General features: G+C 35.1%; 1 protein-coding gene across 3 annotated transcripts in view; it reads right to left on the bottom strand.

Annotated features, from left to right (window-relative positions):
• Positions 1-950: 950 nt before the first annotated feature.
• Positions 951-23,963, bottom strand: part of POF1B (POF1B actin binding protein) — a 77,611-nt gene continuing 54,598 nt past the window's right edge. For 2 of the 3 annotated variants that reach the window (XM_057718704.1, XM_057718705.1), the window contains exons 9-16: positions 21,876-21,968; positions 20,920-21,033; positions 19,974-20,126; positions 19,519-19,638; positions 18,063-18,191; positions 17,173-17,255; positions 4,405-4,519; positions 951-2,912 (exon numbers count right to left, since the gene is read on the bottom strand). In XM_057718704.1, coding sequence (XP_057574687.1) covers positions 2,907-2,912; positions 4,405-4,519; positions 17,173-17,255; positions 18,063-18,191; positions 19,519-19,638; positions 19,974-20,126; positions 20,920-21,033; positions 21,876-21,968 — 813 coding nt within the window. In that variant the 3' untranslated portion in view covers positions 951-2,906. Of the gene's footprint in view, positions 2,913-4,365; positions 4,520-17,172; positions 17,256-18,062; positions 18,192-19,518; positions 19,639-19,973; positions 20,127-20,919; positions 21,034-21,875; positions 21,969-23,963 lie in introns of those variants that run through there. The other variant, XM_057718703.1, reaches the window with a different exon arrangement.

Raw genomic sequence — 23,963 nt, 5'->3', positions numbered from 1 at the left:
ATTATGTGGCAAAGTCTATCCCTTGGCATAAAGAATCTCTGGAACATAAACTTTATTAATGAAAAAATGGGATAGAAACCAAACGTAAAGACCCTGGACTTAACATCCCATCTACAAGAGACCAATCCAAGATTACCAAGACTGTCTGGCTATCATGTATTATTATTATGTCATATAACTATTCCAGTATTCCTTTGTAGACTCAAAAGCAGTATGTCTTATTTTGTCACCAAAGGTTAATGGTTTTATACGACAGATTTAGTTGTTTATTCTGTTCTTTATTTTTTAAAATATATTTATTTTATTTATCCTAGAATAGGCATGAAATATTTTGTATTTTTTATTGGACAAAAAAGTACTATGGAAATCAAACAAATTTAGTAGTGGTGTGTGGTGGGGGAGAGAGACCTTGTCGCAGAATCTTTTCATGGCTTATTATTTACTTTCAAGGGAATTATGTCTACATGTATCTTTGTAGATTATAATAACGGGAAAGAAGTGAGAATGGCTTTTGTTAAAGTGATCTAAATTGGGTGGTTACATGCAATTTTTTGAGTTTTATTTCGTTCCTTTTGCACTGTTTGTGTAAACACAAAGTATTACAGTTAAAGCACCATTACAAAGATGGGAAGAATGCTTTATGGCATCTAGTTATGAACTTAGTGAGTTTAGAACTTAGAAGACTCGGTTTGTAAGCAAAAAATTTTCATTTAAAGCAGAAACCTGCATCAACCAAAGGTCCAACTATGTTAAACTGTTGTCTCTAGTAGTACACATCAGGATTATTTTTACAGTGATTCTTATTAGCTTTAACATAAATGTTCACATGATAATAACTTCCTGACAAAAATATACAGCTAAGCTAAAAATTCATCCTGCGTGTTTCCTACTAGGACTTCCACAAAGACCATACAGATACATATTTATTTACACACAAATTACTTTGCATGTCATTGCACAGTCTCCATTTTATTCGACATCTAAAGCAAAATATACCGGGAAGAGAAATTAGATAAACAGGCATTCGTCACCTGACAACGTCTTTGCAATTTTCAGAGATAAGCTGTGTGAAACTTGTGAGCGGAAAAAAATCACTACTGTTTCTATTGAACTTAATCAAAAATTGGAAAAGAAATACATACACTTAACTTTGTTAAGTATAATAAGGACCTTGTTATGACCCCCATTCTCTTACTATGCGTGGATCAAGTGAACCAGTGAAGTGCTGACTTCTTAACTATCCCAAATTTTGGACACTGTTATTTTTATTTAAGAGTATTTTAGGAAAATCACACTTATTCTGATTGTCAAACAGTTATGGTGGCACTTTTCTATCAGGCTACTAAAAACTTCCACTTATATGTAATGGGTACATAACATGGCATAATTTTGTTACAGTTACATATATGAATAGTTAGGAGAGGAGAAACTACCCTGTTGTTCCTACACCAAGGGAAAAAATGTAAGGACTACATAGCTCATGGAGAATATTAACATTTTCTATCACAAAATAACTACTAAGATTGTAATTGTATCAATCCACCTTATAGAGCTTAACATTTAATTTTTAAAAATTTTTTTTTTTTTTTTTTTTTTTTTTTGCGGCATGCAGGATCTTAGTTCCTCACCAGGGATCAAACCCTCACTCCTTGCAGTGAAAGGGTGGAGTCTTAACCACTGGAACACCAGGGATGTCCTGAGCTTAACATTTTAGTTGAAGTATTAAGAAAATAAAATAAGGCTTTTAGCTACATATCAAGACATTTGAATATTTATATACGTACTAAAAGCATTTTTCTCTTCATTTGTGGTTTGATTTAATGTAGTGCCTCATATGTTTCTATCTTAACAGTTTCTTAGTATAATAGATAATTATCGGAATATAATTATAAAGAATGACAGGATTCTGTATAGATATTTGCAGAGACATTTCAGTGCAAAATCTCATTCACACGTAAACCCAAATTTATTTGTTACCTTAATCTATACTTTGTCAAATGCAAACATTTTAATGTTTGCTAATTCTTAACTTTAACCAAAGGGCTTGAAATTTTAAAATTTCATTCTAGTATTTGTTTTTGCTATTTTTTTTCCCTAAGCTTTTATGCAGTATTTCAATGTTGTTTTGTCTACTGCTATTAAAAAAAACCCACCTTCCTTCCACCTGCTACTACAATATAGTGTTACATGTTTTTAAGGAATTGGGTGGGCTCATTTGGGGATGATATGCTTCAAAAGAACAGATTTGCCAAGCTACTGATATGTAACTTAGAACCATAATAGCATAATGTACAATTTAGTGGATTTAGGTATTTTAAAAAATATTATCCCACTTCCCTGCTAAATGAAATTAACCATCACCTTTGATTTAGTTTTATCTCAAAGAGGTATAAATAGCATGTAATAAATCATCTCTTTTAATCACAAGATTTAATGTGAGAAAAGCAAATACATGCTGTATATACACCATGCACTAAACTGTTTTTTTTTAATTCAATAGTATTGCTTTTTGTTGCTGTTGTTAAAAAAACAGTATTTACTCTTGTAGCTAAATTGCACATCTAATATCATAGGAAGTCTTCTAATGGAATAACTTGTAAAATATCTACCCCAACAAATTAATTCAGTGTCCAGGAAGCACCCTATTGAAAAATAGTGGGTTAAGTTCTACAGTGTCTGTAACTGAGTTTTAAAAAGTATTGTGTTGTTATATTGAATACGAAAATGTGATAGAAAGGATTCAGGCCTTATAAATGGCTGGAGAAACTGTCATCTGTGTATCTAATTAATTCCATTAGGCTTGCTGGGTAGTAGCATGGTTCAAAACATTGATTGGCTTTAGTTATGGAAAAATAACAAAGTACTGATGAAGACACACAGAAAATTCCTTTGAGTTGGAGATTCATTCATGGCTAGGAAAGAAAAAAAAGTTAGTTTAAAACTGGCTTCTAATTAATTTAAGACACTGTAATTGTATGCACACAGTCATAAAAATGATTTAAATTGATATGAATAATACCAAAGGAAATGCACTGTTTTGGCACTTTTTTATATGTATATTCAATGAAACAATGGTTTGTCTGATTTAGTCAAGGTATATGTTTCCAATGACTTTAAGCACAAGGGATGGAGATTTGAGTAGATTTACTCCTTGATGTCATATTTAGAGGTTAAATATGTCCAAACGTCTCTGTTAATAAATACAGATCTATCATCTGTGAACTTACTTAAATATATTTTAACTTGCTATCAGTATCTAGTCCCTTCAGTTATTGAGTTTAATGTCTATTTCTATACACTGTTAATGAAAGAAGCAATGACTATTATTCTGTAGACCCTTTATTTGGCAGGTCTTCACATTGATGCCACCTCTGGGACACATGTGGTTAATAGCAGCAATTGCTTCTCAGTATTAAACGTCAGCATCAAATAATCTTTGAGTGACAAATTTTAAATCCTGTGCTGACTTCTGTTGCTCATCTTGTTCTTGGGACACCAAGTACCCTTCATCAGTTAATACTTAGTAATAAATAATTCTCAACTAATTAATGACCTAAGAAACACAAATGTATTTCAAAGCTCAAATTATTTTTATTTTAGGGTTACTAAATGTCTGTTGTTTTCACTGATGGTAGATAACCATATGTACAAGATTGATGGCTTGATTTTAGTTGGAGAAGGGCTTCAGAGCTAACAACTTTCTGAATTTTTTGGTTTATCAAATATTTGAGCTTGTTCAACCAAAAGATAATTTTTAAAGTGAGTTATTTAACAGATGTTTAATTTTATTAACTACATCTGTAGTAATTTATTAATTATACATCTACAGTATTTTATTAATGATAAATCTACATTTAAAAATTTCCTCAGAAGGTTCTACAGAATAATTGATTGACATATATTTATGTATTGTTCATCATGATATACTTAAGCATTTTAGGACTTATTGATGTATAGTAAACATAGAAAAAGTGCACATATAGGTGTACAACTGAATGAATTTTCCTAAACTGAACATGTATATGCAACTATCACTCAGATCAAGAAACAGCATATTATTAGTACCCCAGTAGTCCTCCTTATGTTTCCTTCCAATCAGTACTTGCCCTCAAAGATAACCAACCACTTCCTGACTTTAATAACCATAGATGAGTTTTACCTGCTTTCAGTATCTGAGAAGTTTTTAACATAACAAGACAAAGGCTGTCCTTTTCATAGTGTTAAAAGTCAGATTCTATATGGTTTTAGAATGTCCTACAATGTGCAGGGCAGTCCCCCACATCAAATTATCCAACCCAAAATGTTAATAGTGCTGAGGTTGAGAAACTCTGCTAACACAACACAATGGCCTTAGGATTTTTTTCTCCCTAATCATATACTCTAGAAATGCCCAAGTGAACTTACACAAGTCCATTTGTCTTCTGTTTTCTCAATCACAATAGTCTGTGTGTCACTACCTGGTGGTATATATTCATAGTCATCATACAGGAGGCCTAGGATTGGATATTGTGTCCTGTACCTATACAGGAAAAAAAAAAACAGTTTATAAGCTGGACAAGAAAATAACTTTAATTACTTTTTAGTCAATCCTAGTTTGATTCTCCTTATTTAATTAATTTGGCTCTGAATGACCTTTCTAAAAAGAAAATCTCCTCTCAGTGGTACAAAGATTTTGTACTATTTTCAAGAGAGTAAGAGGGAAGTACTTTTGCTTCTGGCAGTGATGGACCACTGGCAGCACAAGACAGTGATCCCGAAGAAGGGAAGCAAATGACATGAGCCCTACAAATGCCTAGCTCACTGCCGGGAGTCAAAATTTGTGGAGCAGAATACCAGACAAGAGAGAGTTGCATAGTTGGAGAGAGGTTAGCAGATCTGTACAGAATTCCTCCACAAGTCTTTGGGTGAGTACTGATCAGTCTAGCAAGTGAAAAAGCTACTGAGGCTGGGGAAAGAATCACTGAAAAGGAGCAGTCTTGAAATTCCTGGAGTTCACATAGTGAAGGGAACTCCAGTCTGTGTTCCACTAACCAGAGTGGAGAGACCTCCTAATACTAGATGCCCTAGAGAGCATCAGGCAAATACTACAAAAGACTATTGCCTTAGTAGTGGGATGACCTAGTCCTAGACTGCAAGTTGTTCTAACAGTTTAAAAACAAGACTTGAAAGTATTATACCATTTCCAAGTAACTTAACCTCATCTCAGAACACACCTCCAAAATTCTTAGTGATACCAAAAAAAATATATATATATATATATCCAGAACTCAAGTATGTAAAATCATACTACATGGCACTCAATAAGAAATTAGTAGGCATGGAATGAAGCAGGAACATATGAGTAATAATGAAAGAAAAAGTAAATTAGTAGAAACAAACCAAAAAATGACATAAGTAAAATAAATAAGTAAACAAGGCTTCAGCTATTAGAAATATATAAAATGCTAAATATACAAAGTACTGTACTTGTGTGCTCTTACTTTTCCAGATCTGAATTATTTATTTGTCCAACTCAGGAGCCCACAAGCCAGATTCAGTCTGTTATCTGTTTTTGCAAATAAAGTTTTATTGGTGCAAAAGAGAAATATATAAAATGTATAACCAGTAAGTTAGAGGAAAGCATGAACATGGGAGAATGATGGAGGATATAATGATCTATATCAGATTTATGAAGATGAAATTTACACTGCGTAGGATTAAACAACAGATTAGGCAATACTACTAAATTTGAAGACATCAAGAGGAGTTATCCAAAATCAAACACAATAAAAAAAAAGACTGAAAAAGATGTACAGACTATGAGTTAGCTATGCAAAATATCAGTTTCCCTCATATATATGTAATTGAAGTCCTACAGGATTAGCAGAAGATAAAAAATAATTGAAGAAATAATGACCTAATTCTTTCCAAATTTGATGGAAACTATAAACACAGAGATCCAAGAAGCTCAGTGAATAACAAGAAAAAGAATGAGGAAGAAAAACACAGAGAGGCACATCATTATCAAATTGTTGAAAACCAGTGATAAAGAATCTCATAAACAGCCAGAGAAAAAAGCATCACTCAGAGAAATAATCATAAGATTAATATCAAACTTATTAGACACAATGAAAGTCAGAAGACAGTGGAATGACATCTTTAAAGTACTGAAAGAAAAAAATCTGTCCACTTACTATTTTATACACAGTAAAAATAACTTTGGATAATGAAGGAAAAATTAAAACTGTTTCCAGACATAAAAAGCCAAAAGAAGTCTTCACCAGCATAGCACCATGACAAAAAATATTAAAGGAAGTACCTGAGATAGAGGGACAATAATTGTCAGATGGAAATTTGGATCTTAGCAAAAGAATGAATAGCACCAGAAATTATAAGTATGTGGGTAAATTTAAAACACTGTTTTTCTTGTTTTAATATGTCTTTAAAAAATTATTTTACTATTGAGAGCAAAACTAATGCTGTATTTGGAGGTTTATAATATATGTAAAAGTAAATATAGATGACAAAAATAGCAAAAAGATCATGAAGGAGAAATGGAATTACACTACCATGAAGTTTGCATGTTACATGTGATGAAGTATATTATTTGAAGATTGAAGATAGACTGTGATAAGATGAAAAAAAAAAGAATACTTTAAAACTTATACCAATCATAAAAAAGAAATATACCTAATAAGCCAAAAAAAATAGAGAAAATACAATAATGAAAAAACTTTAAGAATATCCCTAAAATTGATATAGTTCTAAGCAGACTGGTCAGCAAAGAAAGAGCACACAATTTACAGATATTAAAGAGAATATATCACCTCTCACCTGTCTTAGAATGGCTATTAGCAAAAAGACAAGAAATAGCAAGTGTTAGCAAGGATGTGGAGAAAAGGGAACCCTTGTGCACTGTTGGTGGAAATGCACACTGGTGCAGCCACTATGGAAAACAATATGGAGGTTCCTTAAAAAATTAAAAGTAGAACTACGATATGACCCAGCAATGTCACTTCTGGGTATTTATCAGAAGGAAATGAAAACACTAAAAGATATCTGCACCCTCATGTTCATTGTGGCATTATTTATAATAGTCAAGACATGGAATCAATATGTGTCCATCAATGTTGGAATGGATAAATAAGATATTATATATATAATAAATATATAAAAATATACATATTTATACACACACGGGAATAATATTCAGCCAAAAAATGAAGGAAATCCTACCATTTAGGACTGTGTGGGTGGACCCTGAGGGTAGTATGCAGAGTGAAATGTCAGACAGAGAAAGACAAATACCACATTATGTCACATATGTAGAATATAAAAAAAAAATGAACTCATAGGTAAAAAGAATATATTGGTGGTTACCAGAGGTGTAATGAACAGTATGGTGACTATAGTTAATAATACTGTATTGTATATTTGAAAGATGCTAAAAGATTAGCTCTTAAAAAGTTCTCTTTTAAAAAATTATATTTTTTATTTTTGGCTGTGTTGGGTCTTCGTTGCTGCTCATGGGCTTTCTCTAGTTGCAGCGAGTGGGGGTTACTCTTTGTTGCAGTGCGCAGGCTTCTCATTGTGATGGTGTTTCTTGGTGTGGAGCATGGGCTCTAGGCATGCAGGCTTCAGTAGTTGTGGCACACAAGCTCAGTAGTCGTGGCTCATGGGCTCTAGAGCTCAGGCTCAGTAGTTGTGGCACATTGGCTTAGTTGTTCTGCGGCATGTAGGATCTTCCCAGACCAGGGCTTGAACCCATGTCCCCTGCATTGGCAGGTGGATTCTTAACTGCTGCACCACCAGGGAAGTCCCTTCAAAAGTTCTTATCACAAGAAAAAAATTTGTAACTATGGATGGTGACGGGTGTTAACTAGACTAACTGTGGTGATCATTTAGCAATATACACATAGTGAATCATTATGTTGTACATCCAAAACTAAAATAATGTTATATGTTAATTATATCTCAATTTTTCAAAAATTTAAAGGAGATCCTTTGCTTTGAAAACATAATAAAGGAGTATTATGACAATTTTATGCCAAAAGAACTCAACCACTTAGATGAAATGCACAAATTCCTTGAGAGACACAAACTACAAAACAGTGCTAACAGAAGACCTCAGATGTCAGAAAAGAAGAAAACCTCCACGTAACCAGGTAGGATAAAAAGAAAAAGAAAAAGAAATCAGGAAGGGGCCTGCACCCTGGGGAGGGAGCTGTGAAGGAAAAAGTTCCTGCACCTCGGAAAATTCTCCTTACCAGTGGAGAGATCAGACTGAACGGAGGGGGTGTTTCAGAGCCTAAGGGAGAGCAGCAACTGGTTTGTGGAAGGCAAAATAGAGAGTAACCTGCACAGAGTTGGCACTGCTACCCTGCACTCCCCAACCTGAGACACTCTTCTGTCAGTGAGGGCGGGGGTTGGGTTCTGAAGCTCAGACTCCAAAGTTCAGTCCCAGGGAGAGGACCAGGGTCAGGTGTGGAAACAGCCTGAAGAGATCAGGCTGTGGCAACTGAGGTTGTCGAGGAAGAAGCCTGGGCCCTCCAGAGAGGCAAGGACCCGTTATTGGGAGGCACATGAGGAGAGGGGTGGGACCACCATAAAAGTTTCTTTCCCTGTGAGTGTTCCCAGGCAACAGGACACCACCTAGAGGAGCTCCAGAGGTGGGTGTGAGTTGCCGCCACCATCTTGGGCCCCAGAGGAGGACACTGGCCACCTCTTCCCAACCCATGGGTAGACCCTGGAACCCACCCTATTGTCCCAGGATCACCTCAATAGCTCTTGCTACTAGGAAATCTGTCAGCAGGTGCAGGACCTGGCCCACTAACCAGGGAGTGTGTGGACAGCTCTTGCTACTAGGAAGTCCATCAGCAGGTGCTGGAACCTGCCCACACTCTCCCAGGAAGGCACTGATAGCTTCTACCACTAGGAAATCCACCCAGAGAAGGGGCTGAAACCACAGCTGACCCCCAGCGGATGAGTGACTAAGGAAGAACAGCTGAAATCTCTCCTCATGGCTGCACAAACTGCAGTTACACCTCTGCTGACAGTTTCCTAAATTTAGTGCCTGTGAAACATCCAAAAGGACAGCAAGTGCTCCTGTAGCTGGGATGGGTCTAGCATTAGCAGCTATGGGCTTTGTGGGCACACACATGCAAGGATTGGGCCAAGCCAGAGTCTGAGCTGCCTCCATAGCTCCCAAGTGAGTCCAGGTTCACAACTACTATAGTCCTGGGACCTGACCTCAGTGGATCTGCACCAGTGGCCTAGTGAAAACAACACTGGAGAGTCACCAGGGCCAATTTCTGGCATACCCACAGTTAAGGTGAGACCAAGAGCAGGGCCAACAACAATATATACTTTGTAATCCTGCACAATGGGTGAAAGGGGATACAACAGAGCACATTCACAGGTGAACAGCTCCAGAGGAGGAATACTAAGTGGCTTTTCTCCCAGTCAGAGAGCTCCAATCCCACCTACCTCTCACCACAGATCAGAATCACAGCTAAGAAACAGATCTGGGGGGCTCTACTCCAACAACTATGGAGCAGACCCCACCCCTGACAGGCCAGTGACAACCACAGAACAAAGGGAGTCCTCACTCAATATCTAGGGCAGGCTCTGATCACCACAATACCAATTAAACCCCATACACCAAGGGGATAATGGCACAAGCCTCTGGACCAATCTCACCCACTAGGGGGCAGACACCAGAAGTACGAGGAAGTACAATCTTGCAGCCTGCAGAAAGGAGACCACAAACACAGTTAAGTTTAAGAAAATGAGATGACAAAGAAATATGTTGCAAAGGAGCAAGATGAAAACCTACAAGAATAAATAAAAGAAGAGGAGATAAGCAATCTAACTGAAAAAGAATTCAGAGTAAAGACAATAAAGATGATCCGAGATCTTGGGAAAAGCATGGAGGCACAGATCAAGAAGGTACAAGAAAAGATTAGCAAAGACTTAGAAGAACTAAAGAACAAACAAACAGAGATGAACACAATAGCTGAAATTAAAAATAAACTTGAAGGAATCAATAGTGGAATTAACAGATAAGTGACCTGGAAGACAGAATGGTGGAAATCCCTGCTGTGGAACAGAATAAAGGAAAAACAATGAAAAGAAATGAGAACCATCTCAGAGACCTCTGGGACAACATTAAATGCACCCACAGTCAAATTATAGGGGTCCCAGAAGAAAAGGAAAAAGAGAAAGGGCCTAAGAAAATATTTGAAGAGATTATAGTCAAAAACTTCTGTACCATGAGAAAGGAAACAGTCACCCAAGTCCAGGAAGTACAGAGAGTCCCATACAGGATAAACTCAAGGAGAAACACACTGAGACACATATTAATCAAACAAAAAATATTAAAGACAAAGAAAAAATATTAAAAGCAGCACAGGAAAAGCAACAAAAAACATACAAGGGAATCCCCATAAGGTTATCAGCTGATTTTTCAGCAGAGAATGCAAGCCAGAACGGAGTGGCAGGATATATTTCAAGTCACGAAAGTGAAAAAAACTACAACCAAGAACACTCTACCCAGAAAGGCTCTCATTCAGATTCAGTGGAAAAATCAAAAGCATTACAGACAACCAAAAGCTAAGAGAATTCAGCACCACCAAACCAGCTTTACAACAAATGCTAAAGGAACTTCTCTAGGCAAAAAAAAAAAAAAAAAAAAAAAACACAAGAGGAAAAAACAAAAGAGGAAGGGAAGAAAAAAGACCTACAAAAACAAACCCAAAGCAAATAAGAAAATGGCAGTAGGAATATACATTTTGATAATTACCTTAAATGTAAATGGATTAAATGCTCCAACCAAAAGACATAGACCAGCTGAATGGATAAAAAAGGATACCTGTACATCTGCTGTCTACAAGAGACCCACTTCAGACCTAGGGACATATACAGACTGAAAGTGAGGAGATGGAAAAAGATATTCCATGCAAATGGAAATCAAAAGAAAGCTGGAGTAGCAATACTCATATCAGAAAAAATAGACTTTAAAATAAAGATTATTAAAAGATATAAGGAAGGACATTACATAATCATCAAGGGATCAATCCAAGAATGATGTATAACAATTGTAAATATTTATACACCAAACATAGAAGCATCTCAATACATAAGGCAAATGCTAACAGCCATAAAAGGGGAAATCGACAGTAACACAACAATAGGGGGGACTTTAACACCCCACTTACACCAATGGACAGATTATCCAGACAGAAAATTAATAAGGAAACATAAGCCTTAAATGACATATTAGACCAAATAGACTTAATTGATATTTATAGGACATTCCGTTTGAAAGCAGCAGAATACACTTTCTTCTCAAGTGCACATGGAACATTCTCTAGAATAGATCACATCTTGGGTCACAAATCAAGCCTTTGTAAATTTAAGAAAACTGAAATCATATCAAGCATCTTTTCCAATCACAACGTTATGAGATTAGAAAACAACTATAAGAAAAAAACTGTAAAAACCATAAACACATGGAGGGTAAACAATATGCCTCTAAACAACCAATGGATTACTGAAGAAATCAAAGAGGAAATAAAAACAATGCCTACAGACAAATAAAAATGAAATCACAATGAGCCAAAACCTATGGGATACAGTAAAAGCAGTTCTAAGAGGGAAGTTTATAGCAATACAATCTTACCTAAGGAAACAAGAAAAATCACAAATACACAACCTAACCTTGCACCTAAACCAACTAGAGAAAGAAGAAACAAAACCCAAAGTTAGTAGAAGGAAAGAAATCATAAAGGTCAGAGGAGAAATAAATGAAATAGAGAAAAGAAAACAATAGCAAAGATCAATGAAACTAAAAGCTGGTTCTTTGAGAAGATAAACAAAATTGATAAGCCTTTAGCCAAACTTATTGAGAAAAAGAGGGAGAGGACTCAAATCAATAAAATGAGAAATGAAAAAGGAGAAGTTACAGCTGACACCATAGAAATACAAAGGATCATAAGAGACTACTACAAGCAACTACATGACAATAAAATGGACAATCTGGAAGAAATGGACAAATTCTTAGAAAAGTGCAACCTTCCAAGACTGAACCAGGAAGAAACAAAAAATATAAACAGACCAATCACAAGTAATGAAGTTGAAACTGTGATTAAAAATCTTCCAACAAGCAAAAGTCCAGGACCAGATGGCTTCACAAGCGAATTCTATAAACATTTAGAGAAGAGCTAACACCTATCCTTCTCAAACTCTTCTAAAAACTTGCAGAGGAAGGAACACTCCCAAACTGACTCTGCGAAGCCACCATCACCCTGATACCAAAACTAGACAAGGATATCACAAAAAAGGAAAACTACAGGCCAATACCACTGATGAGCATAGAAGCAAAAATCCTCAACAAAATACTAGCAAACAGAACCCAACAACACATTAAAAGGATTGTACACCATGATCAACTGGGATTTATCCCAGGAATGCAAGAATTCTTCATTATATGCAAATCAATGAATGCAATATACCATATTAACAAATTGAAGAATAAAAACCATACGATCATCTCAATAGATGCAGAAAAACATTTAACAAAATTCAGCACCCATTTATGAAAAAAACTCTACAGAAATTGGGCATAGAGGGAACCTGCCTCAACATAATAAAGGCCATATAAGGCAAATCCACAGCAAACATCACTTTCAATGGTGAAAAACTGAAAGCATTCCCTCTAAATCAGGAACAACACAAGGGTGCCCACACTCATCACTATTATTCAACATAGTTTTGGAAGTCCTGGCCACGGCAATCATAGAAGAAAAAGAAATAAAAGGAATCCAAATTGGAAAAGAAGAAATAAAATTGTCACTGTTTGCAGATGACATGATGCTATACATAGAATATCCTAAGGATGCTACCAGAAAACTACTAGAGTTAATCAATGAATTTGGTAAATTTGCAGGATACAAAACTAATACACAGAAACCTCTTGCATTCTTATACACTAACAACAAAAGATCAGAAAGAGAAATTAAGGGAATAATCCCATTTACCATCACATCAAAAAGAATAAAATACCTAGGAATAAACCTACCAAATGAGGCAAAAGACCACTATGCAGCAAACTATAAGATGCTGATGAAAGAAATCAAGGATGACACAAACAGATGGAGAGATATACCATGTTCTTGGATTGGAAGACTCAATATTGTGAAAATGGCAACTTACAAAATTCAATGCAATCCCTATCAAATTACCAATGGCATTTTTCACAAAACTAGAACAAGAAATTTTAAAATTTGTATGGAAAAACAAAAGACCCCGAATAGCCAAAGCAATCTTGAGAAAGAAAAATGGAGCTGGAGGAATCAGGCTCCCTGACTTCAGACTATACTACAAAGCTACAGTAATCAAGACAGTATGGTACTGGCACAAAAACAGACATATAGATCAATGGAACAGGATAGAAAGCCCAGAGATAAACCTACTCACCTATGGTCACCTAATCTATGACAAAGGAGGCAAGAATATACAACAGAGAAAAAAAACACCCTCTTCAATAAGTGGTGCTGGGGAAACTGGACAGCTACATGTAAGAGAATGAAATTAGAACATTCTCTAACACCATACACAAAAATAAACTCAAAATGGATTAAAGACCTAAATGTAAGGCCAAACACTATAAACACTTAGAGGAAAACATAGGTAGAACACTCTTTGACATAAATTGCAGCATCATCTCTTATGATCCACCTCCTAGAGTAATGCAAAGAAAAACAAAAATAAACAGATAGGATCTAATGAAACTTAAAAGCTTTTGCACAGCAAAGGAAACCATAAACAAAACAAAAAGACAACCCTCAGAAAGGGAGAAAATGTTTCCTAATGAAACAACTGAAATGGGATTAATCTCCAAAATATACAAGCGGCTCATGCAGCTCAATATCAGAAAAACAAAGAACCCAATCAAAAAATGGGCTGAAGGTCTATATAGACATTTCTGCAAAGAAGACACACAGGTGGGACTTCCTAGGTGGTGCAGTGGTTAAGAATCTGCCTGCCAATGCAGGGGACATGGGTTCAATCCCTGCCCCAGGAAGATCCCGCATGCCATGGAGCAACTAAGCCTGTGTGCCACAACAATTGAGCCTGCGCTCTAGAGCCCATGAGCCACAACTATTGAGCCCATGTGCCACAACTACTGAAGCCCACACACCTAGAGCCCATGCTCCACAGCAAGAGAAGCCACCACAGTGAGGAGCCTGTGCACCACAATGAAGAGCAGCCCCCACTTGCTGCAACTAGAGGAAGCCTGTGTGCAGGAACGAAGACCCAACACAGCCAATAAATAAATCAATTAATTTAAAAAAAGGCATACAGGTGGCCAAAAAAGCACATGAAAAGATGCTCAACAACGCTAATTATTAGAGAAATGCAAATCAAAACCACAATGAGGTATCACCTCACTCTGGTCAGAATGGTCATTAAAAAATCTACAAACAATAAATGCTGGAGAGGGTGCGGAGAAAGGGGAACCATCCTATGTTGGTGAGAATGTAAATTGGTACAGCCACTATTGAGAACAGAATAGAGGTTCCTTAAAAAACTAAAAATAGAACTACCACATGACCCAGCAACCCCACTCCTGGGCATATACCCAGAGAAAACCATAATTCAAAAAGATACATGCATCCCAATGTTCATTGCAGCACTATTTATGATAGCCAGGACACGGAAACAACCTAAATGTCCATCTACAGAGGAATGGATAAAGAAGATGAGGTACATATATACAATGGACTATTCCTCAGCCATAAAGCAACAAAATAATGCCATTTGCAGCAACATGGATGGACCTAGAGATTGTCATACTGAGTGAAGTAAGTCAGACACAGAGAGACAAATATCATATGTTATCACTTATGTGTGGAATCTAAAAAAAAAAGAGTACAAATGAACTTATTTACAAAACAGAAGTAGAGTCACAGATGTAGAAAAACTTATGGTTATCAGGGGATAAGGGGGGAGGGATAAATTGGGATGTTGGAATTGACAATAAACACACTACTGTATGTAAAGTAGATAACTAATAAAGACCTACTGTACAGCATAGGGAACTCTACTTAATACTCTGTAATGGTCTATATTGGAAAATAATATAAAACAAAGAGTGGATAAATGTATGTGTATAAATGATTTACTTTGCTGTACACATGAAACTGACAACATTGTAAATCATCTATACTCCAATAAAAATTTTTTAAAAAAGAAATTAAAGAGGATCTAAATGCAAAAGGATCCCATGCTCATGGACCAGCAGTCTTAGTTTTGTTTACATGGCAATAATACCTAAAGTGTTCTACATATTCAATGAATTTTCTGCAAAAAATTCCAGTAGGATTTTTTAAACAGAAATTAACAAGCTTAACCTAAAACTCATATTGAAAAGCCAAGGACCAAAAATAGTTAAAGTAATCTTGAAAAGAACAGTTTAAAGATTCACACTCCTGATTTCACAACTTAACTAAAATGCTCTAGTAACCAAGACAATGTGGTACTAGCATAAAGACAGATAAATAGATCAATGGAGTAAAATTGAAAGTCTACATATTTTTCCTTACATTTATGGTAGTTTGAGTGACAAGGATGCCAAATCAGTTTAACGGGGGAAAGAATAGCATATCCCACAAATGAATCTGGGACAACTGGATATCCCCACACACAAGAATGAACTTAGATATCTAATTTACAACATATAAAATTAACTCAAATGGATCATAGATCTAAATGTAATAGATAAAACTATAAAACTCTTTAGAAGACAATGTGGGTATAAATATTCATGAACTTGGATTAGGCGATGGTTTCTTACATATGATACCAAAAGCACAAGTAAGGAAAGAAAAAATAGATGTGTTGGACTTTCTCAAAATTAAAAACTTGTGCTGCAAAGGATACTATCAAGACAGTTAAAAGACAATCCATTAATGGAAGAAAATATTTGTAAATCATATCTCTGATAAGGGACTTGTATCCAGAATATATAAATATCTCTTGCAATTCAACAATAAAAAAGCAAATAATCCAATTCAAAAAACGAAGAAAGACTTTAATCATTTCTTCAAAGAAGATATACAAATGGGCAATAAGCACATGAAAAAATACTATGCAACACTAATTTTTAGAGAACTACAAATCAAAACTGCAAGGAGATACCACTTCCCACCCCTTAGAGTGGCTATAATCCAACAGATGGACAATAACAAATATTGGAGAGGATGGAGAGAAACTGGAATCCTCTTACACTGCTAGTGGGAATGTAAAATGGTGCAACTGCTTTGGAAAAGCTTAGCAGTTCTTCAAAAAGTTAAACAGAGTTACCATGTGCTCAGCAATTCTACTCCTAGATATATACTCAAAAGAAATGAACACATATGCCCACACAAATTTGTACCCAGATGTTTACAGTAGCATTGTTCAAAATTGAAAACAGCCTCCAAATGTCCATCAATTGATGAATGAATAAACTGTTGTACACACATAAAATGGAATATTATAACAAAAACCAATGAAGTAAAACATGGATGAATCTTGAAAACATGCAAAGTGAAATAATTTGGTCGCCAAAGACCACATTTTGTATTATGCCATTTATATGAAATATCCAAAATAGACTTTTGTTGAAACTATTCATAAAGAGTCATTTTCTACTTGGTTTTGCTATATTGTTGAGATGTAAGCTATGGTCAGATTGCTAACATGAGGAGAGACCCTGCCTAAGAATGACATCTCTGTAGGAAAGAGCAGAGTCAAAAGATAAAGACAGATTTCTGAATACATATTTTGATCACACAAATCCATCTGGACACCAAGCAATTCTAATTAAGTGATTTAACTAATTCCAGTTTAAGTTGGGTTTCCAGCATGTGCAACTGAAAGAGTCCTGACTAATATGGTTGGTTAAAAAACTAATTATTTACTTTTCACTTTCATGGTATTTAATGTATTATAAATACAGTAAAAGTGTGCTGTTGACTTTTATTGACCATAATAGCTATGTCTTTTTGTGAACATCCATTCTATAGTAGAATTACTGGTCAGGAAAAAACACTAAACTCTGTCTAGGGTTATATACATCAATTAAACTTGCTATAACTTGGATTATATCATAACCAAAGTCATATCCAAATTTCATTAAAAATACATTACTTTCTAGTGGTAATAGTTGTCCTTCCACCACTGGAGGGTTGGTTATGAGATGAATATATTTCTTGTCTCAACTTCAAGAGTTCCTTACAAATAAAAGACAATATAATCACTTGAAAACCATAGAAATATGAGGTAAGAAGTATGTTTGATTATTTAACAAGATTACTAACAATAATTACTTTTTTCCCTTCCTTTTTAGCCTTGAGGTAAGAATGTTCCAATCCCACTTGCTGAATTCCATATAGTCTTGCTTCATGGTACCTAATAAGTTACATTATAAGTCTCTGCAGGAATCCACTAACTGGTTCTATACCTAAGGGATAACATGAGATAGAATGGGCATGATTCTTAAGATGAAGATGTGAAAATTTTTGTTCCAAAAAGATTTAAAAGTGTAGCCATAGCAGAAAAGTACTGAAACTTCAGAGTGGAAGCAGATATTTTTTCTAACAGAAAATCTATCATTAAATGTTACTACCAGTACCATTTGTTCAATAACATCAATACAACATTAGGCACCATTTTGGGTAATTTCTTCCTTCAGTACCTTTATAACAGTTCTTGGGCTACATGCTATAGACATAGAAAAGAATATAACACAGTCCTTTGCTGAAGCAGCTCTCAGCCTTACTGGGAGTTTGCTAATGAGGTAGAAAATCAATGTCTTAAAAATATTAAAGGCACAATAGCACATATTTTTTGCTTCAATTCTAGCTTCTACTTGAATTATTTCTCCTGAAATATGTCTTCTACGTCTTCGTAGGCACTCACATTCTACTTCATGGATAAAGTAAATCTTGGAAATGTGTTTTTGTCTTGTTTGTGAGAAGTATTTATCCTACAGGGCTGAGTTGTATGGCTCCTCTCTACTTTGACCCCTTCTCTGTTACCTCTGATTGACGTTTTATAAGGGAATTCTTCTGTTCCAGCAAGGTTGTCAGTTCATGAATCTTGAATTGGAAGTCACTGCAACTTCCTTCTCTTCTTGAAACATCTTTTTGGTACTGATTTAATTGAGTCTAAGGATTTAAAAAGAACTAAGAATTACTTTAATTCTCATTTAACAAAATGGGTAACTTGAGTTCCAAAGAGGTTAAGTGACACCATACAGCTAGTTATGAAATGAAGACCAAAATACCAATAGTTATAAACATTTAAAGAGTTTTATGAATGTAAAATGGGAATTGAAAAGCCAATTAGGAATTTCTCAGTTTTTAAAGATGACTTTACTATTTAGGCTTAGGCATTACCTAAGTAAAAATCCTAGGCAACAAGAATTAAAATAAAGCTAAGAAAACAGGTACTTTACATTCCTTCAAATACTAATTAAGGAAAACTCAATAATATTATATCATGTTTTGCAGTTTACAAAATATTCCTCCTCCATGACTTATCTCAGTCCTCACAGTGGCCCTCTGAGATAACTATTAGTATAATCCTTATTTACAAAACAGGTAAATGAGATCCAGAGATGTTAAATGACAAAAAGGCACAAACAGCTAGTAAGCAACATAGCTGCAACTCCATGACAGTTCTTCTGACTCCATGTCCTATCCATTTCCCTCTTTACTGCATTATGTGTGCACAGATGGCTGTTAGGTTAAAGTGTTATCAGTAATGTTCATATGGGAAAGAAACCAGTGGAGGAAATCTGCAAGAAAAGTCAGTAGACCTTTGAACAAATTCTATCTTGTTTCATTTTGATTTTTGGTAAAGACTGTATATTATATTTGGAAAAAAAATTTTGTGGTCAGTTTTTCTATTAAAATATTTGAGTTTGTATAACTACAATTAGGAATCAGTAAATTAAGGGTTAGTCAGTTTGACCTAGAATGACAAAATAAAGCAATGTATATTTATTCTCACAAATATCACCTTAATTTTGATGCCAATTACAGGTACATAATTCAACAGTTTTTATCCACGCGCTTGCCAAAGCTCTTCCTAGGCATCACCCCTCAAAGTCAAGTGAGGATTTTTATGAATTCAAATATAGCTTCACTGGATAATCTCGAAAGTTACTCTTGCCAGTATAGAGCAAGCTTTAAGCAAGATTATAAAGTGTTACCCCCATCATCAAAAAAATAAATAAATAGAAATTAAAAACCAACAACCCTGAACTTAATGTCTTCTTTTGCTTTCCTAGAAATGATGAAGCTAAATTACAAAACAATTTAACAATATTCTCTACACAGTGATATGTATTTAAATAAAAGTTTCTATGGCATACTCCTAAAACTCTACCTTCGGTTGCTTTTTCTTTGTAGCATTAAACTTGAAACTATCATTATCTTATTAAAAAGTTTTTGCTGACCTGTATATTTAAGCAGTGTAGGATCTACATACCCTTAGTTTGCAGATCTCTCTCTCTTTCTCCATCCTTAAGTTTTTTAACATCTCCATGTAATGGTTGCCAATCTCATCCATTTTAGCCTGCAACATCGGGCCTGTGAAAGTCTCAGAAACCTACACAAAACAAAATAACTTTCTGTAGTAAGACTGTTATGAAGGAAATGCATATTATATTACAAGACATTAATAGATGAAGACCACATGATTAAACAAGACATTGAAATAATGAGAGTGATTTTTAGGAACTACATTATACAGCTCAAATGGCAGTGAGTTAAGACCTAAGTGCATGTGACATCATCAGAAAGCAGTCTACATATTTTCTAAAGATGAACTCGATATACACACACACACACACACACACACACACACACACATATATAGCCAATGCTAGGATTACAATGGTATAATTATGGCAATAGCATATATTTAAAACAAAATTTGAATACCTGCATTCTTAGATTTTTATTCTCTTGCTCTAAATTATGCTTGCAGTATTCCAGTTCTTTTAGTCTATATTCTATGTCTGATAGTGTATGCCGAAGAGAGAGATTGTTTTCTTCCAATGCTTGGCACTTTGAGGTTGAGTCTTGAAGTCCTTGCTGTAAAGAAGACACAGTAAATAAAACAAATGGATTCTACTTTTTTGGGAGAGAGTGCTTTTAGTTGATTAATTAAATGAAACAAAGCAAATATATTTTTCCATGCCCAGTTTTCTTATATATTTACCCTTAAATGGTAAGTTAAATCATCTATGAAAGATATTACTCTCACTTGCCTATCTTGAGTGAGAAGGAATCAAGATTAGATGAATTTTCACCAGTTTAGCAATCTGACTCTTACCACCCTTTGACAATACCGTAACCTGTTTTCTAGTAGGCACCAAAATGACCACATGCCTGATTATGTAACAACTGAAAACTCAGCCAAAATTTGGGATTATCATATGAGCAAATTTTAGGAATGGATCAGCCTCAGAGGCTCATTATGATTTCTTAAGAATCATCTCTGCTTAGGTATCTGGAGAAAATTTCTAGAGTTCATTCAATTATTCATTGCACAAACGTGTTAAGATCTATAAAAACTTTATCGACACATTAGTAGATTAAATGAATGAGTGAACTTAGATTTTCAATATTTATACAATTTTAGTCACCCAAAAAAACAGATAATTGTAGATTGTGTATGTTTTATATCTTAAATACTTGGCGTTATCTATTTTTCTGAGAGGGCTTCAGTAATTGGAAATACCCAAAGCCACTCAATTCCCATATGAACAAATTGTTCCATCATATTTTAATTGTCCAGATTGTATCTCATAACTCCAATGAGCTAGGAATTATGCATATGAAAAACTATCAATCTAATTTATTATCAATGAAAATATCAACTTACCTGCTGCTGGCGATTATTTGCTCTTACTGATGCTAGGAGTTCTTCATATTCTTTTATTTGAGTTTCTTTGAATGCCAAGTCTTTCTCAAGTCTTATCTTGTCATTTTCCAGTGACTAGAAACAAATTATTTGTTATGACTCAGAATTATAAAAACCTGTCAACAGTTACATAATACAAAGACCTGTTTACATTGGAAGGTTTAAATCAGCACGTGTTTTATTTATATGTAGTTGTTTAATAAAATAGAATTCTTAAAAGTTAATCAAAATATGGGATACAAAAGGATTGAAACTTTAAAATCCTGCATTGATAGACATTTTGATGAAGTGACTAATTGTAAGTACAATGAAGCAGAACCTTCTGAATTACTTTAATGTTTTTCTTCAATCTACAAAGACCCCTTGTTAATCTCAGCAGGTGATGAATTTTCAAATTGAGTTTAAATGTGTTCATTAGAACCCAGAAACAAAAAACCCACTCCAAAGTCCTCAAGGAGTTTTTCATTGTATGGAAAGTATTCTGAATGTATCTAGCTAATGTCATGAAGAATACCAATTAAAACAGAAAATAGAAAATGTTAAGTTCTTAGAGAAAGAACGTTTTCAAGTATTCAAAGAAATTCAAAATATGCTTTATTATTACAAAAAAGGGGAAATTCCCAATCAATGAGTCAGATTATTCTAATTTTACAAACTACTTCCTGACTTTAAGCATTAAATTAGCTTAGTGATAAACTAAATAATAAGTGTGCACCCAACTTTCTTTCATTTTCACATTGGATAGCTCTTTACTCCTCTCCCAGCTCCAATTAACTGTTTCAAGAAAATAACTATATCTGGGTGAGCACAATATTGTGTTGTATTAAATTTTTAAAAGGTAGACTGAATGCTTGATTTCTCTGTTAGAAGCCAGAAACTAGAAAAACTTTGGAAAGAAAAATCAAAATAAATGTTACTGTCAAGTCATTCTGAAGATGTCCAAGCTCCTCCCGTATGTTGCTGAATGTGGACAGCACTAGCCGGAGTGATTTATCAGACATACTCCTCATCTGGAGGAAGAAAATGATTGATGGTTTTTTACTTACATTTAAAAATAGGCAATATAAGTAATAGTAATCTTATTTTTCTGTTCCTACAAGCAAACTCATTAACAGTTTCACTTTTGATATGGCACTATTAGAATAGTGATGCAGGGCAGCTGGTCAATAACATGCATTAGCAATTCAAGCAATATTCCTAAAGAGATCATAGCTATGTTATTAAAACAAGGTTCTCATTTCTTCTGTGATAAAGTATCATCTTTCTCATGACAGAAATGTATCAGCAAATTCTCAAGTTTACGTTTATTCTCTATTTAAACATTGAAAAGATGAGACGGTCAACCTTCAAATAATAAATTGCATCTTGCTAAGTGTGCTGCAAAATACATGGATTTTGCCTGAGTTGAAAAGAATATAGTACAAATTAAGTTTAACCTTGAAGTACATAAATATCTCAAATTTTAAGGAGGGAGAAAAACCCTTTCACTAGATTAAACTCATTTTTTCAAAGAAAAGTGGTTTTAAAAACAGGCTACTTCTGTTTCTGAAAACATGGAGCAGAAATAGTTTTCTCTATTCCTCCTGCTAAGTATAACTAAAAGCCCTGGACTTTATGTATAAAACAGACATAAAAAGACTCCGAAAAGAATGAAGTCTGGTTGAGAACACTGGGAGCTAAGGAATAATACAGAAATGATTTCCTGGGTTTTCTTTTTGCTTCATATGTGAGTGGTGTTGGGGAAACCAGTAACCCAGAAACACCAGTGGATACAGACAACAAACTCCCTAGAAAAGCCTAGTCTCTCTAGCCAAAGAACCATGAAAAGGGCAGCCTAGCAAGGCCAATAGCATTTAGATAATAATCAGTCTACTCCAGCCAAACACCACAGCAAAAAGACCTGCAACTCTATTCTACTCCCACCCAAACTGTCAAAAGCCAAGAAGGGAATGTAGACTCCCTCTCTCTCCCTCTCCCTCTCCCTCTCTCTCTCTCTCTCTCTCTCTCTCTCTCTCTCTCTCAGCCTCCCTGCTTGGGTGATGTCAGAGAATTCTTAGTGAAGAGTCAAGACTTTCATCACTGCCCAACAGAAATGAGGCCATCACCTTGCAGTGTCAGTAGAGGCCAAGAGGGGAATAGTAGCACAACACACCTCCCCATCCAAACCAGGGTGTTTTCACAATTCCTACCCCTGTCAATGAATAGAGAGCCACAATTCCTACCCCTGTCAAGGAAGAACAAAGAGCTACTCTCCCAACCAGTGTCAACAGAGGCTGAGTGGGGAACCTGGATTTCCAACCCCACCTGGCAATAATAAGCAGTGCCCCCACTTCCCCTGTTGCTCAGTATCAGAGGAGCCCTGTTAAAACAGAAGATCTGAATAAGACCCAAAGTCAGAACATAATACTCAAAATGTCCAGGTTTCAATAAAAAAAAAATCACTTATTCTAAGAACCAGGAAATCTCAGCTTGATAAGAAAAAAGAGTTAATACTTGCCAACATCAAGATACCTGAAATGTTAGAATTATCTGACAAGGATTTTGAAACAGCCATCTTAAAAATGTTTCAAAGCAACCTAAATATCCATCAACAGAGGAATGGATAAAGAAGATGTGGCATATATACACAATGGTATATTACTCAGCCATAAAAAGGAATGAAATAGTGCCATTTGCAGAAACATGGATGGACCTAGAGACTGTCACACAGAGTGAAGCAAGTCAGAAAGAGAAATACAAATATTGTATAATATTGCTTATATGTGGAATCTAGAAAAATGGTAAAGATAAACTTATTTGCAAAGCAGAAATAAAGTCACAGATGTAGAGAACAAACTTATGGTTACCAAGGATGGGGGGGATGAATTGAGAGATTGGAACTGACATAAATACACTACTATGTGTAAAATAAATAACTAATAAGAACCTACTGTATAGCATAAGGAACTCTACTCAGTGCTCTGTGGTGACCTAAATGAGAAGGAAATCTAAAAAAGAGGGGATAT

This window comes from Hippopotamus amphibius, chromosome X, assembly GCF_030028045.1.
Source record: "Hippopotamus amphibius kiboko isolate mHipAmp2 chromosome X, mHipAmp2.hap2, whole genome shotgun sequence".
Taxonomy (NCBI): domain Eukaryota; kingdom Metazoa; phylum Chordata; class Mammalia; order Artiodactyla; family Hippopotamidae; genus Hippopotamus; species Hippopotamus amphibius.
Note: the sequence above shows the minus strand (reverse complement) of the source record. Positions and strands in the feature narration are given on the sequence as shown.